General features: G+C 38.5%; 1 protein-coding gene across 9 annotated transcripts in view; it reads right to left on the reverse strand.

The window, feature by feature from the left end:
- Positions 1-17448, reverse strand: part of LOC144005966 (unconventional myosin-XVIIIa-like) — an 83889-nt gene that overhangs the window by 27288 nt on the left and 39153 nt on the right. For all 9 annotated transcript variants that reach the window (XM_077504507.1, XM_077504506.1, XM_077504505.1 and 6 more), the window contains 10 exons: positions 16896-17055; positions 16637-16823; positions 15309-15534; positions 15072-15181; positions 12639-12704; positions 9276-9404; positions 2444-2587; positions 2274-2363; positions 2019-2138; positions 1825-1939 (listed from right to left, as the gene is read on the reverse strand). In XM_077504507.1, the coding sequence (XP_077360633.1) occupies positions 1825-1939; positions 2019-2138; positions 2274-2363; positions 2444-2587; positions 9276-9404; positions 12639-12704; positions 15072-15181; positions 15309-15534; positions 16637-16823; positions 16896-17055 (1347 nt within the window). The remainder of the gene's footprint in view (positions 1-1824; positions 1940-2018; positions 2139-2273; positions 2364-2443; positions 2588-9275; positions 9405-12638; positions 12705-15071; positions 15182-15308; positions 15535-16636; positions 16824-16895; positions 17056-17448) is intronic.

Here is a 17448-nt window from a genome sequence, read left to right on the forward strand (position 1 = left end):
ACCCTAATTCTAGAGCTGTCGGGGGCTATCAGAAACCATGACAGCGTCCAGGCAGCCATTCAAGGTTTCGGTTCATTTCCGAGTCTTATCATTTTTTTTTTTTTTTTTTTTTTTTTTTTTAGGCTGTCCATGTCCCCTTCACGTGGCTCCTCCGTCAACGCTGCTCATTAGCATATATATAGCATAATGACAACTTGCAAGGCCACCGGCTCAGATCGCAACGATTATTTTCTCATTCATCGAAGAATTTTGATATGCTCTGTAATGGCTTGTCGGCGGAGGTTGCTTTGAGGGGGATGTGCGCGCACGAGGAGGCAGAAAAAGACTGCCTCGTGGACAATGCTACTCTCAGTGGGAGCTCAATTTCTGAGTCGGTGAGGACCAATCAGCGGCCGCCATTACTTGTATGCCCGGGAGAGAACATTTTAATCCCCTAGTGTGAAATCCCAAACTTGGAGAATATACTTAACAGCATTATGCAATATGTCTTAACTGTCATGTCGCCTACTGAAACAGGCGACTAAAGCCGCCCGAATCCCACAGCGACAATTAGAATAAGTGAGATTTTTCAAGCTGTCCACACGTAATACATTCCCCGGACGCTTAATTAGGTACACCTGAACAATCTTTCAGACATTTGTAGGAGTGAAAATTGTATAAAGATGTACAATTTCGTGCAGATTATAACTACCCTGAATGGCAGTGAAGTTTCTTATATTTACATGTAATTATTAAGTTATTACTAAGTTATTACTTAATTTTGTCATATTTTGGTCTTGGGACATCAGAAATTATAATGAGTGAATTTGAAAATAAAATAAACTGTAAAGTAAAAGGATGAATGATGTACTTGACTTCCTATGATTTAACCAGAATCACCATCATCATCATCATCATCATCATCCTCAAGCAGACATTTGTAGGAGTAAAAATTATATAAAGATGTACAATTTCGTGCAGATTATAACTACTCTGAATGGTAGTGAAGTTTCTTATATTTAGCTAAAAAGGGTCAAATCTGGCAAACTTTTACATGTAATTACTAAGTTATTACTTAATTTTGTCCTATTTTGGTCTTGGGCCATCAGAAATTATAATGAGTGAATTTGAAAATAAAATAAACTGTAAAGTAAAAGAATGAATGATGTACTTGACTTCCTATGATTTAACCAGAATCATCATCATCATCATCATCCTCATCTCAAGCAGACATTTGTAGGAGTAAAAATGGTATAAAGATGTACATTTTTTTTGCAGATTATAACTACCCTGAATGGTAGTGAAGTTTCTCATGTTTAGTTAAAAAGGGTGAAATCTGGCAAACAACTCTTACATGTTATTACTTAGTTATTACTAAACTATTACTTAGTTTTGTCATATTTTGGTCTTGGGCCATCAGAACTTATACTGAGCCTGAAGTTGAAAATAAAATAAACTGCAATGTCCAAGTAAACGGATAAATGATGTACTTGACTTCCTATGATTTAACCACATCAACTAACCAGCATCTTCATCATCCTCCAGCAGACATTTGTAGGAGTGAAAATTGCATGAAAATTGCATAAAGATGTAAAATTTTAGAACTACCCTGAATGGTAGTGAAGTGTCTAATATTTTGCTAAAAAGAGTGAAATCTTGCAAACTCTTGTAATTACTAAGTTATTACATAGTTATTACTAAGCTATTACTTAATTTTGTCATTGTTGGTCTTGGGCCATCAGAAATTATAGTGAGCCTGAATCTGAAACTAAAATAAACTGTAATCTCGCATTATAAGGATGAATGGTGTACTTGGCTTCCTATGATTAAAGCACATCAACTAACCATCATCATCATCATCCTCCAGCTCCCCGTTGAGCTCTGACGTTTTCATGAGCCGAGCTTCCATCACTTCCATCTCCTGAGCTTCCATTTGTTTCATCGCGGTTTCAAACTTTGCCTGAATCACACGTTCAATCGTTGACGTTCCACTTTTGATCATTGAAAATATTTTTTTTAATATCAGTGCATGTATTTGCCTGCAGGTCCTTCAAGTCCTTCTCCAGGCGCAGTCTCTCAGCCGTTTCATTCTCCAGAAGCTGGGATGCTGACTCACTTGTGCTCCTCTCATCAGCCAGTTCTGCCAACAAGTCTGCAATCTGTCCACGTATGAGATCAACAACTTACTCATCACCGTTATTCGTAATATCGAGCCTACCCCCGCAACATCACAGTTCATCCTTCGCATTTATAATATATCATCAGCCATCTTGAAAACCATCCTCACAACGCACTCTGCTCTCCAGTCGATCTGTGTTTAGTCTCAGCTCGTTGCGCTCTTTCTCCACCTTCTCCAGCTTGGACTTTTGCATCTGGATCTCCTCCTGGAGCGAAGAACAAATATTACACGGAACGTCGCATGTGAAACTAGGAGAAGAGAAAGCGTGTCAAATTGTGAACTCACATCTTTGCTCCGCATCTGGTCCTCAGTGAGCTGCACCTTAATGAGTGGCTGCACTGTAGTAAAAAGTTTCCACCATGGCCAGTCCTTTACGCCACGGTTTTTCTGAATGTTCTTCTGGATGCAACGAATTGCGAGATCCTGAATCTGTTGGCATTACAAGAAATCCGACAAGAAATGTGTCAATGAGTGCATTATTAAGATTAAAGTCTCTTCTTTCCTCAGGAAAAAAAAAAGTATGTTTCTATCTGTTTCCGTTTTGCAGCAGTTAGCATTAGAAGAGAGCTAAGTTTCATCAGTTTTCACAAATCTATTTAAAATTGTAAGTATATAAGCTTTTTTTCTACATGGCCCTGGTTGATCTCCTTTGCTCTGCTGCCACCTGCTGGCCGTTTGTGTAATAACTACCATTTCTGGTACCATTCTTTGCAGTTGAGAGGCTGCATCAAAGCCTTCTGTATGCTCTAGCATAAAAACAACAAAGAAACGTAGAAATACGTCTTTGGGACACTTAGAGCATTAATAAAAACGTATTTATACGTTATTGGGAGTAAATGAGTTAAAAAAAAAAATTGATAAGACATATATAGCCGAATAGTTTGCTGTATTTTTATTTCATTTTATATCTGTATAATTAAGGTAAAATGATAGAAATACTTCAGTCAGCTTTATACTATTCTTATAATTCCCCACCATTCACTTTGAATCTTTCAAGTGGTTTTGCTTCAGATGATAACCGGTTGATGCTGTATTATTACACGTATGATCACATGCTCTATGGATTGAGGCAGTTGTGGAAAAGGTATAATCAGTATATGCTCCTTTTCCTTCATCTACTTGTAATATTTTGAATGGTCTGCTCCTCAAATCATCTCCAGAGACTTTAATCTTTCTTTTGATAGGTTCCATGCTTTTATAGCAATAGAACACAATATTCTGCGGGCCTTGCAAAATCAGTCAAAATCCAGTAAAACAGCCGGGAGCGGATTGCTTGTGTGAAAATGGCGTCGAGTGAATGAGTTTAAGTTGTTGAGGGATGTGCATACATCACTTTCCTATTTGCTGCGTCTACCACTTTAACGCTAATAACCACTACATGCTAAACATTTCATGAAACACGTTTGTTTTATTGCTGGTGTATGTGTAAGCAGCTATCCGAGGGCTTGCCAGCCTCCTACTGAGAATTTCAGCCAAGTGTGTTCCAAGGCTGGAAGCTAATTTCTGATTAATTAAATCAAACACGTTGGCAGCTCATTCTAAGTATTACACGATTTCCATGCTGCTTATGCATGAGGCTCTTTCGCAGGAGCAGATTACGGGGCAAACCCAATTAGAGCAACACAATTCTCAGCATCAGGTACGTAGCGCCCTGAAGGTACTCCCTATGACCAATTAGGATTCGTCACACTAAGAACACCTCACAAGGAGGAAAATGCGGCCGATTCGTGACACGAAGTCTCACTTGTCTGAGCTAGTCAGAAATGATTGGGAAACAAACAAACAATTGTACGACGTGAGCACCGTGGATAAACACTTTAGCATCCATATTACATTAAGACAGTGTGACAACCGTGAAGGCAAATTACAGGACAACTGCATTAGAGCTAAATATGTGTTTGGGCTTTGTGCACATACAGCCATGTTTGTATGCGTATCAAACACCTAAGAGCTGCTACTGCTGACACCTTAATCTCATTAGTCAGATTAGTATATTAAAGGATTATCTCCACATGTTGATGTTGGACAAGAGTTTACAACCACTGTTGTAGTTGATTTCAAATGTGTTTAATGAGACAGAGGTCAGGTTTCTGTTAGCTGTTAGCATAACAAAGTTGCTAGCATAACATTGTCCGCAATGACTTGGTACGATTGACAATTAAGATCCAAAGAAGCTGAATTGATTTGGATAAGTGTTGTCTATAGTGTATGTCTAAGCATCTTGGATGACGTTCAAAATCAATAGTCAAGGAAAAGTGGACTTATTTTATCTCTCTCAGCAACCTTGCGTTAAATGACATTAAAAGTCAATGGAGTTTGTGATTGGACAAAGACCAATAATTCCTTAAAGTAGTGGCTCTTCACCCGGGTTCCATCAAACCCCAGGGGTCTATCTGTGTTGCTGAGTATTTGGCGCACCCAGTAGTCAACGTTTGACTGTTGTGATGGTACGTCATGTGATTTCTTTATTATTGTAATTCCTTCTCAATAAGTATGCGAAAAAAAGACAGAGGTCAAAAGAATACGTGAAATCTGAATTCACATGTATAACGGAACATATGGTGTTCCCCAGGATTCAATTCTAGGGCCCCTGCTGTTTTCATTTTATCTGCTGTCTCTGGGTTCCATCTTAAGAAAACAGCAGTGGTTGTTTTAAATTACCATATTTGCCGCACTACAAGGCGCACCTAAAAGCCTTCAATTTTTTCAAAAGCTGACCATGCGCCTTATAATCCAGTGCGCCTTATATATGGATCAATATTGAGCCGCAACAGGTCTCGCTGCCAAGACGCTATCGGTGACCCTGCGCGATCGGTGACGTGCATGCTCAGAAGATCCCGCCATCTTGGATCTCTAGCTAATACTAATACTTTACCTCAGAGAAAACAATAAAACATCTGTTTATTCATTTTGGGAGTGAATGGAGTTGTCAGAAAGCTGGTTTGTAATCTATTAATAAAGTTTGACTGACCTATCTGACTGTTTTGTTGACATTCCCTTTAGCGCAGCACCATCTAATGGATGCATAACGTAACCCCAGCCTCTACTGTAGCGTCTTATATATGGAAAAAGTTTTAAAATTTGTCATTCGTTGAAGGTGCGCCTTATAATGCGGTGCACCTTATAGTGCGGAAAATATGGTACTTTATAAAAAATAAAGTTGAGCTGATTGATGGGAGTCGGCGTCCTAAGCGCATGATTGGTAAGTTTTGAATTCTAATCAGCTGGTTGATGACAAGTTAAGGACCTTTAACCTAAGCATCCATGAGTAATCTGATCAAGATGTCAAGTTTTTGCGTTGTCGAAAAAAAATAGTACTGCAATAACATTCACCAAGCGACCTTTCACTGCAAACTCCTCGGCATTCTTGAGTCCAAGATTCCATTAGTAGGATCCTTGGTCTGAATGTTTAACAATCTCTCAAATGCACTTTAAATGATGAAAACTGAACAGAACAGAACGTACACTGCCGCCTTATTATGCTTATGTAAATAGAGGAATATTTGCTTTTATCTATTTCTGCTTCACACCGATCTCAATGCAAATGTGGGAAAAGATTTACAGTATGTTTAGAGGGCGTCTGAAGGACGAAACTCACAAAAGCGGGAAATGACTGCTGAAGCACTCGCGTCTGTCCTTGACAGACAAAAGGACAAAAACGAGATGTGAATGCATGGCACATCTTCGCGTGCCTAACATGCCAGGCAAAAATCCATCAACAGACCTTCTGTCACATCAACATCTATCAACAAGCCAGTCTTCCATCGGGGGACTAACATCTACCCGTCATGCCACCTGGATTGTTCAAACACTAGGAAGAAACATTGTGCCCCCTATAAATTTTCCTGAAGTGATAATACATTAGCAGCAAGGGTGCAAGTGGATGCTATTATATGATAATTATTATGAGATTGAGCAACAAGACATGTTGTAGATCATCTACATCAAGATGCGGCCCGTAAACACACTGAGTAGCCACTTGATTGCGTGTGGGGAGAAAAAAAAAAAAAAAAAGGCAAAGAAGGGTGCCGAATTGTTATTGTGCAGGGTTTGAGTGTAGTTTTTAAATCATTCAATCCCAAAAACGTATAAAAACGTTTTTAATACTTTGTCCTGCAGTACCAAAAACGTATTTATTTTTTTAATGTTTTTTTTTAATGCTAGTGCATACAGAAGGCTTTGACACAGCTTCTGACATGAAGATGTTGCATAAAGGAATGGTAGGTATTACAAAAAAAATGGCCAGCAAGTGGCAACAGAGTATAAGAGATCAACCAGAGCAATGTTGCAACAAGCTGTTTTCCCCAGTGTTTTTAATAGGTTTGTGAATAACGATGAAACTTAGCTGTATTCTAATGCTAATTACTGCAAAACAAAAACAGATAAAAATATACTTTTTATTCCTGATGAAAGAAGAGACTCAAATATTTCTTTTGATAGGTTCCATGTTTTTATAGCAATAGAACGGAATATTCTGTGGACTTTTCCAAAATCAGTCAAAATCTAGTAAAACAGCCGGGAGTCAAGGCGGTTTCTTCAGTCAAAATGGCTGTGAGTCAATGAGTTAAGTTGTAATATTACCCATCACCAGTAGATGGAGGACACTGTATCTTATACTGACATATACTTGAATCGGCCTCACAATTTTTTGGGTGGATTTGGAATGATATTCAGACCAAACATAGTACCTCAAAAATGTTAAAAAAAAAAAAAAAAAAAAAAAAAAAAAAAATTGAGTTGATTTTGTTGAAAAAATTCATACAAAAAAATTATTTCTTGGACTTAATAATGGTTTTATTGTTCAACAGTTATGTGCCGTCCTTGAACGGTAATTTTTATGCAACTGAGCCATTTGGTTGGGAAAAAAAATACAGTAATTTGTTATGTTGTCAGTAAGGACAATGGATCTTTTACTACATTGTACATTAGAGAAATGTATTATCAAAAACTATATATCTTAAGAGCATGTATTTAAATATCTATAATAGCATTTTTGCCATACATCTAGTTAGGAAGTGAGTGGTCCTATACGCCCCAAAATAAAAAAATTTGATCTACATGAAAAAAAAGATATAAAACTCGCTCAATAAGTCACTGCAGTGCTCAGCTGTCATCTAACTGAATCAGGGAATCAAGAAAATGCTCTTTAGGTGTTAATATCACGTAAGTTGCAATAAATTCAATACATTGTGGTTGCATGAGCAGCGGTTGATTCATAATGGCGTCCACAGTGTGTCTTTGCATGACTGTTTCACACTTGCAAAATTGTTGTTGAACAGTGTCATCTATCTCGCGCGCGCTCAACTCCCACTCGCTGTTTGCAACTTGTGATCTGATTAAACTGCAAATTGGAGAACTGAGGGACGGGTAACAAGACTGTCAATTACGTGGCGATATATGAATATAAATATAATTTTATGCACTTCAACAATTCATCAAGCTGGATATATTCCATGGACAAACATCTTCCGTGTTTTTTTTTTTTTTTTATTCAAGAAAATAAATATAACCATGAATGCAAAATGCATTACCACAAGGACAGAAAAGACTCAATAATTATCCCCATACGCCCCGCCACTCAAAACAGAAACCTATAGATCACATTTTCAGGCCCTGCCTTAGCATCCAACATGTTTATGATTGCATTTTCCGTCTGTGATTCTACTGTATAAGAGAATACCATTACAAGACAAAAATAATATGATATCTTTCTATTATATATACATTTTCAGGGAATAGGAGCCATATGGGGACAGAGGCACGGAACTGGACACTTTTGCAAATTGATTTTATAATTGCACAGTTGCCAAGCAATTTCACATCGCTTCTTGCCGCTGAACTTGAAGAAGATTAAAAAAAAAAAAAAAAAAAAAAAAAAAAAGCGCCCGGCTCTTTGCCCACTTCACACTGTGAATAATGGCCTTTAAACATAGAAGTGTAAATAGAAGAAAAATACAACGGAGCAAGATATCTGCTCCGGAACATCATGTTGTACTGAATGGTGATTATGAATTTTGAATTCTGTTGCAGCTGGTTCAATAATCACACAGAAAAGGAGGTGTAGGGCTGCATATATAATATGGAGGCTTGTGGAGATCATGTGTCCGCGTGTGCATGCCTGTTTTTTTGTGGTTGGGGGGGTAATATAATTGATTCTACTGAATAAATGGTAAAACAGATTTTACCAGTAATAGTTAATTGGAAAAGTGAAGGTTGCTGTCTAAGATTGCTTTCCCAGAAAGTCCGACCAAAAAACTCCCTCATGGACCTTGCTCTCATTCATCCTCAGTTATTTAGTCCTTTCGGTTTATTTGTGCTATTTTGAAAAGCGTTCCGTGCGAGCCATTTCAATTCCATCAGTGTTCACAATAGTTTGTACAACCACTTGGTCGAGTCTTGTTTATTTGCAGTGTCCTTGAGCAATTCATGCGTCATATTAACTCATTCACTCCCAGCCATTTTCATGTTCTATTGCTATAAAAAAAAAACATGGAACCTACCAAAAGAAAAATGTGTCTCTTCTTTCATCAGGGAGAAAAAAAATAAAAAATAAAAAATAAAAGTATGTTTTTTATGTTTTGTAACAATTATTATTAGAAGTTTCATCATTATTTACAAACCTGTTGAAAATACTGGGAAAAAAGAGCTTGTTGCAACATGGACCTGGTTGATCTCGTATACTTTGCTGCCACCTGCTTTTTTTTTTTTTTTTTTTTTTTTTTTTTTGTAATAACTACCATCGCTTTAAGCAACCACTTCAGGTCAGAAATTGCATAAAAGCCTTCATACAAAAACTCTAGCAAACAAAAACCTAAAAATAAAAAAAACGTATAAATACGTTTTTGGGAGTGAATGAGTTAAAGAGGGGAAGTTAGAGTTTGCGATTTTTGGAATTGCTTGAAGACTTATGGCAAAGCTAGTAGGATCCACTACAAGGACAATAAAAATTAGATCTGAGGAGCAATTCTTGTTTGGCGGAAGTTTCCGCCCCTTAAACATGTACTACTTTTGATTGCATCATCTAAATGGTAATAAGGATGAATCAAGGGATATGTTTTACATCCTATGTATTTTCAGTTGGGATGATACTGATAAGGGACGAGGCCTTTTTGCTTACCTTTCTCTTTTTGAAGGCTTGTCTTGCCAGATAACCTCTACAGGCAGCTTGGAATAGGATTAAATTACGCTTGGTTTGCTCATCCCTCTGTTCCTCCAATTTCACCGAGACTCCAGCTTTGAAGAATAGCTAAGACGAAAAGAAAAAAAAAAAAAAGATGTAAACACACTATTAATAATATAATACAAAAGAAAATATCAATAAAACAATGTTCAATACCAAACTATATAGAGGATTGTGTTTAATGTACGAGTATAAAACGTGAAATCAATAGAAAACAGTCTAATCCACAGACAGTTGAGATGAAAGTTTGATTACGTTACCATTCCAGAAAAATCAGCCCTCTCTAATCTGGGCCAAAAACAAAAAACAAACAGGTAAGCAGAAATCCATCTCTGTCAGCTTGCATGTACCTGAGAGAGATTAAGTCGGCCTACTTGCAGGAAGCATTTGAAACAGATGGATGAAACGTGTCACTTGTCACCAAAGTTATCGACCAAAGCACAGTACAAATTAGGCGAGGTTCAAAACGATTCAACAATGTTAAATCGTGACCATTTACCACAGCACTGTTCAAAGGTTACGCAATTCATATTGTGTCATTCCAATTGTATTTCCTCTGATAAATGTGTCTCAATTAATCCACAGAAGGATTGTCAACTTGAACAAATAAATGGCTCACGCCAAATAGATGACTCAATTTTTTCGTTCCGTAAAAACATAACTCAACTCAACTTTATTTATAAAGCGCTTTAACTCTTTTACCGCCACACGTTATCAAAACATTAGCATTCACGTCATCCTTGAAAACGTTCTATTTCATCAGATTTCGTCATCTTTCATTGTAATTTGATACACGGGCAGCCCAAGAGATACAATGCTGCCATCTGGTGGTCATAGTTAGTGAGTGTTTTTGATTCCACAACCCATTGACCAGGCAGCGCTGCACTTAGATGTTGCACTGCCCATTGATTTAAAAAACAAACAAACAAAAAAAACGTAGTTGACGTCATTTAACGTTTATGTTACATACATCACATACATTATGATTTTATTAATCATGATTAAACGTTTTTGGCAGTCAAAGAGTTAAGAACAGGCGTTTGTTTGTTTGTCGTACTTGAATAAAGTGCCATTGCACCTCCACTACAGTAGGTGGCAGTCCCGCTCTCATTGTAAGAGTCTGTGCAGAGTATAAACAATATTAATTCTTGGATGTTGTAATCTAGCAAATTCTAATATGTCTGAAAGGAAAAATAAATGGAAAAATGTTAAGTAGATTTATTTATTTTTTTTGTTTGTTTTCTTTAATGTTGATAAGTGCCATGATCTGTTGATTTAGTTTTGATAAGATTTTAGGTTTTTTTTTGTTCTTTTTTTTTGCCCCATGTCGTATTTTCCACTGGACAACTGTGAATTTATTTTGATACCCGAGTTTCCGAGTTGAGAGAGTTTCAACATGGCGCAGAAGGATTCGTGAATAGCAAAAAATATCAATAAGGGCGTTAACGTGTGCTAGCATAGCAGGCTGTTTTAGAATCTACACAATTATGTAGCATACACAATTTTGATATAACAAAATCACATGAACAGAACTCGGTCGTAATTAGGAGTTTCCGAGTGGTAACGTTCATCTTTCCCATAGCACATGAAGGCAGCGTTCGTCTGACTCATTAGATTATTGTGTCCACCTGTTCTGGTCCCTTGCGTCTTCCAATCAGCTCCCTCGGCCACTTGTGTCTTGTCCAGGTGATTCTCGTTGCCTCGTCAGTGTGCCCCTATTTTATTAGTTCCCTTCTTTTGTTCAGTTTCTGTCCGATCATTGCTTTTAGTTAGTTGTCCTCCTTGTCACATTGTGTTGGTGTTTGTATTTGTTTGTTACTTTGAATCTTGTTGTTTTGTTAGTTTTGGGCTTACTCAAGTACAATGCAGCAGACACGAATGTTGCCTGAGATCAAACTATTGTTTGTTTGTTTTTAATGCCTTTTTAAAATTTACTGCATTGTTGGGGTAAATGTGGAGTATTGAGAACCATTAAAAGAAAAGGCAAAATAGAACAATACAAATAATACTTCATTTAGATTAGAAACTGTAAATTATTTGAATATTGAGTACACAATTTTATTCACACTTAAAGCAAGAATCTGCTCCCATCAATATTCATATAAATTTAAATAAAGAAGTACATTTAAAATAGAATTATTCAGATGAGGTGATATATTCCATGTGTGAATGGAATTTTCATGAATGTGTGTGCATGTATGAGTAAGTTGCACATCAAAATAAGCATTTGTTCTCTTTTCAAATGCTTCTTTTGTTTTTGTTTCCCCATCGGACTGGTTTATATGTTGCTTTTTTTTGTCGCCGTTTATTTGGTTGCTTCTATCCATATTTAAACTGATCGAAAAAAGAAAGAAAGGGAACGAGGACGTGCAGTTGTCTCTGAGAACACCAATTTGACTGCCACTAAGTCCTCTGATTTCCCTCTTGGCTGATTGCCACTCTCCTGCTAGGATTAGACCTCGGAGCGCGTTGTGGCGCCGACTGCCGTTCTGTTACAAGTCGCGCTACAAAACAAAGACAGGCATCCGTTTGGACCGTTTTGCACTCATGACCCGAGAAGAGGGAATTGTGGCGTAAATAGACAGGCAGCCAGATCAGACGCGCGCCTTTGCGAGTTGCTCGTCTCACAAAGGAGAGGGCGGAGGTTGGCAACTTTCCAACATCAAAAGGGTGCTCAAAGAGGGACAGGTGGAATGAAGGACACAAACCCCAGACGCAGAGAATAAGAAGACGTGCACGTGTAAGCGTGTGTGCATGTGTATAATAACTCATTAGCTCCCAAAAACGTGTAAATACGTCACATTTTAAATGTTTTAAGTGTCCCAAAGACATATTTATACGTTTTTTTTGTTGATGTTTTTTTTATGCCAGAGCATAGAGATGGCTTTGATGCAGTCTCTCTACTGCAGAAAATGGTTGAGTGGCAGCAGAGTATAAGAGATCAACCAGGCCATGTTAAAACAAGCTAATTTCCCCACAGTTCTAAGCAGAATTGTGAAAAAAGATGAGACTTAGCTATGTTCTATTGCTAATTGCTGCACATCGGAAACAGATAGGAATATACTTTTTTTTTCCCTGATTAAAGAAGAGACTCTAGTCTCTCTTTTGGTATGTTCCATATTTTTATAGCAATAGAACATAATGTTTCGCGGGCCTTGAAAAATCAGTCAAAATCCAGGAAAACACTGAAGTGAAAATGGTTGGGAGTGAATGAGTTAATAGGGGCAGCATTGCAAAAGGAAGATTTATTTAATCATTTAAAAGGTGTTTATTTGCTCGAGATTCCGTGTCATTACTCACCCGGCTCACACCCATGTGGTAACTGCTCTTCTCCAAATCCAAACACTCCAGTAGCTCCTCCACAGCCTAAATTAACACACACAGCAGCAAATGGGATTAACCTATGCATAAGAATAAGGACCTATCCTTGTCTATACTGTGTAAAAAGGTATGTGCCAGAAAGACCACAACTTGATTATACCAGAGCCTTGCCAAAGGAACTGAAGCGCTTTTGTTTGGAAGTTTCCACAGAAACTCAGCCCGAGTGCACTGCAGGCACAAGGGGGAGAAAAGTGCTTGCCTCTCCCTTAACCCTATTCTTTCACTCTTACTCATTTCTCTCCAGAACCAAACTTTTGCCTCACTGCTGCACTTTAACTGAATTCTATTCTACCAAAGACAATTGCATTTTTGAAAAAAATATAATATAAACTCATCATCTTTGAAGGGTTTTGGACGTGCATTCTACAAATTGAAATTTTCTTAGGCAGTGTAGTTGCATATTTTTTAAAACTTCTTGGGTTGGAATTCTATCAAAAGAATTGAGCATTTAAACCTGACTGATAATATCAGCAGACGATTTTAAAGAATGACATCATAGCAAAATACCGTATTTTCACGACTATAAGGCGCACCTGAAAGCCTTCAATTTTTTTCAAAAGCTGACCATGCGCCCAAGCACTTGGTGTAAAAAATGGGCGTATCTTAATTTTCATGCAGTTTGCAAATTTGGTAGATGCATTGCCAATTTGGCCACAAAACATCAAGTAGATTTTAGACTATGTAAAACCAGGACTAACTAGGATCGCAGGTGGTGCAATGCAATTTTTGTGGATTGGATCGAGGCGCAGGCAGGCAGATTTGGCACTCAGCGAACAGCTTGGCGCAATCCCTCTGAATGATTAAGGAAATCAATTCATTGAATGAATTATCATTATCAGCCCAAGTCTATTTCTGCTCCATGAATCACTTGTGATATTTTTGACTCGTCTAGATGGCACTCTTGGTTTAAAGATGCAATGGAAATGTAATCACTTTCCAGTGCACTAGCCGTTATATTTAAACCAATAGCACCATATGGAGGAGTAATTTTTACCGCAAGTGCTTCATGAAGCTTCATGAAGCTTCATTTCGTTGGGAACAAAAGCAGGGCCGTAAGTTTCATTGTAATTCCATACACCAGCAACAGCCCATTGAAAAGATACAATGCTGCCATCTGTTGGCCATAGCTAGTGGGTGTTTTTGATTCCACAACCCACTGACCAGGCAGCGCTGCACTTAGACCAGGGGTGTCAAACTCATATTAGCTCAGGGGCCGCATGGAAGAAAATATATTACCAAATGGGCCACATCGGTAAAATAACGGTATATAACTTATATACGATTACCGTCATTTATACGCAGATTTTCGTGGACCAGCCCTAAATTACAGAACTCAAGTGTAATTATGTTGTTCCGAAGAATAACACAAATGCTAATGGAACGCGGCAACACTTTCCCGGTATACGTTCCGGACGTGTTAAATCGACCTGTTTTGCATATATGTTGTATGCATTCCCAGAATGCATTGCCTGGCGTATTTAATGACGTTATAAGGACGCTAATCCTTGTCATATCGATTTGTGTTAACAGTAATTGAATTTGTGTCGTATTTAACACATTTATGTTGGTCTATGATTTAAAATAATAATAATAACAATTAAACAAACCATAACTTTAAGTTGTGTGAAAAAAATGACATCCAGGACAATTCCCCCGTACGTTGCATTGCTCGTCTGAGGACTGCTTGTGAAATTACAAATGTTATATATTTTGATTGTGGCCGGCTGATTAATTAGTCCCACATTACAATGTTATTTATTTATTTATTTATTTTTAAACTTTACAAAATCATCTCGCGGGCCGGATTAAACCCCTTTGCGGGCCTGATCCGGCCCGCGGGCCTTATGTTTGACACCCCTGACTTAGACGTATCACTTCCCATTGAGAAAAAAAACAAAGCAAAAAAAAAAATGTAGTTGACGTCATGTAACGTTTATGGCGGCATACATCGTGATTTTACTAATCGTTATTAAATATTTTTGGCGGGCAAAGAGTTAATGCGTAATGCAAGTATATTTATAACATAGATTAAATGTCATTCAAAAGACAGTTAACATTTCTAGTTTCTCTTCCTTTCAGCCTAAACGTTTGGCTCCCTTCCAATATTAACACAGACACTATGAAAGCAGTGAGGGTCTTTCTCAGCCCCATTTCCGACCTGCCTCTTTAGCAGGCACAATACAAATGTGGTCAAGTTGATTAGATCATGACAACAGCTCTTGATGGATGAAGGCTTACTTCTCTGTCAGACGGCTGCTGACAAATCAGGGGCAGATGTAATGAAGCTCCCCTCTCACAACATTAATCTTAACTGTTTGGCCAGTGGCAGCGCTCTCTCGCTGATTGACTCACTCTCTGCTCGTCCTTCACAATGTAATTCCGCCCGTGCTTCTTGGTGAGGTGCGGCGCCAGCACATCAAAACGTCGGCGGAACTCGGAGAACACCATGTGGTCGGGGTAACCTGCGAAGGTCAATCAACAATAACAACATTTAATTTGTCAGACGGAGTTGTGGCCTTATACTCGGGATTATATTTGTACGGAAAAAAAAAAAAAAAAAAAGAGAGTGTGACGCAGCAACCGTCTCACCTTGTCTGTAGATCCGGAGAGCGTCAAGGATCTTGGATCCACGCAGTTGAGCACGGAGCAAGGCTACATCCAGCTGCATTAAACCGGAATCTCCACCCTCCCCTTGAGCCTCACTTTCCACACCTTTGAAGAAGGATCCGCTCAGAGCTTTAAGAGCATCCGCCTTGGGCAATATGCAGTGAACAAAGTGAATTCTGGACCTCCGCACCATGTCCAGCAGGGCATCCTGGGACAAAGCACAAATAAGGGCTTAACGAAGCAACATTGCGTTGTCACATTTACATCATGATAATTAGCTTCACACTATAGCCCGACTGTGTGCTCATTTTACTTATTTATATCACTGTTTCAAAATAAAAGTCATAAGTGACGCATTATCGGATACATTACAGATTCTATACTAGCATCAAAACAATTGAACTGGAATTTTAAAGACCGTGACATCAATGCACACCACAGATTTTCAACAGATTCTCTTTAACTCATTCACTCCCAGCCATTTTCCCAGAAGCAATCCCGTTCGCTCCCGGCTGTTTTACTGGATTTTGACTGATTTTGCAAGGCCCATAGAATATTGTGTTCAATTGCTATAAAAACATGGAACCTATCAAACGAAAGATGAAGGCCTCTTCTTCCATCAGGAAAAAAAAGTATGTTTCTCTCTGTTTCCCTTTTGCAGCAATTAGCATTGGAAGAGAGCCAAGTTTCATCAGTTTTCACAAATCTATTTAAAAAAAAAATCTAAGTAATTGAGCTTTTTTTCTCCATGGCCCTGGTTGATCTCCTTTGCTCTGCTGCCACCTGCTGGCCGTTTGTGTAATAACTACCATTCCTGCAACCGTTTTTTGCAGTTGAGAGGCTGCATCAAAGCTTTCTGTATGCTCTCGCATTAAAAAACAAAAAAACGTATAAATACGTCTTTGGGACACTTAAAACATTTTAAAAAACGTATTTACACGTTATTGGGAGCAAATGAGTTAATTATACCTAGCCTTCTTCGCTGATTGACTGTAATGGATTTTACTACTTTATACTCATGTGTATGTGGCATGTGGTCAACTATCCATAACCATAAATGGTTTCTTCCCATATAATTGTACCATTGATTGTTTTGTAGTGCTGGAAAACATTTTCAATTTTGAAATTTGCTTGTGCACGACATTCATTGATGTGTGACGTGTTCACTGCATGCCGAGCCAAGATATCCTATCGGCCCTTTAATGCTCTGATCCAATGGCAGGGCAGCTTTTTCAAACTAGGTGACCGATACTGCAAAACTGGTTATCGGAATCGGGGCCAAAAAATGGTATCGGAACAACACGACTTACCACTTGAAGCTTTATTTGTATGCACACAGACTTTTTCTTGATAGCAGCCACCCCTGAAGTGAAGGTCTTCCTCATGCTCGAGGCACGTCGCAACGACAGTTGAGAAACACCCTCAAGACCGGCGATGGAACCTGACAGAACCGTCGCCCCACCTGCTCGGCTCATGAACAAAGAGCTGATGATCTTCCTGCGAGGCACGGATTTCGTCAGCCCAATGTTTTATGATTCAAAGACGTGACGAAAGATGGCTGACGCTTACTTCTGGGAGTCCTGCAGGAGGCTGGTAGCATTGATTGAGGCAGGATTTTGCTTGGCGTAGTTTAGCCACCCGCGGGTATCGTACTCTACCCAGTCGGTCCCGTGACTGTGGCCCAGCAGGAAGTGATTATGTTTTTCACTCTTCAGAAGGAAAGTGTGACCTGATATCGATGTAAGAAGCAGTGTGTAAGATTTGATTGTTCCGTTGTGCTGCACATAAGGATAGGTGATAAAAATAAACAGCCTCCTGTGGGAATTTAGGAAAGTGTCTCCAGCCTGACTGCAGGTTTTAGGCATAATGTGCTCATTAACTCATTGACTGCCATTGACAGAAAAAGACGTTAAAATATGCATTTTTGCTGGGCTGGCAGTGAATGAGTTAACATAATCTGAAGAAAGTTACTGTATATACCGATACAATAATTATATTTAAAAAAACAACCAGTCTTGTTAAAATCTCATTAAGTGGGGGCGCTGTGAGCCTAAGTATGGGGGTTTGGTTGTCAAAATCCATAAAACTGTCTCATAAATAATACCACGACATGACTCAAGGG

Source organism: Festucalex cinctus, chromosome 18 (assembly GCF_051991245.1).
Source record: "Festucalex cinctus isolate MCC-2025b chromosome 18, RoL_Fcin_1.0, whole genome shotgun sequence".
NCBI lineage: Eukaryota > Metazoa > Chordata > Actinopteri > Syngnathiformes > Syngnathidae > Festucalex > Festucalex cinctus.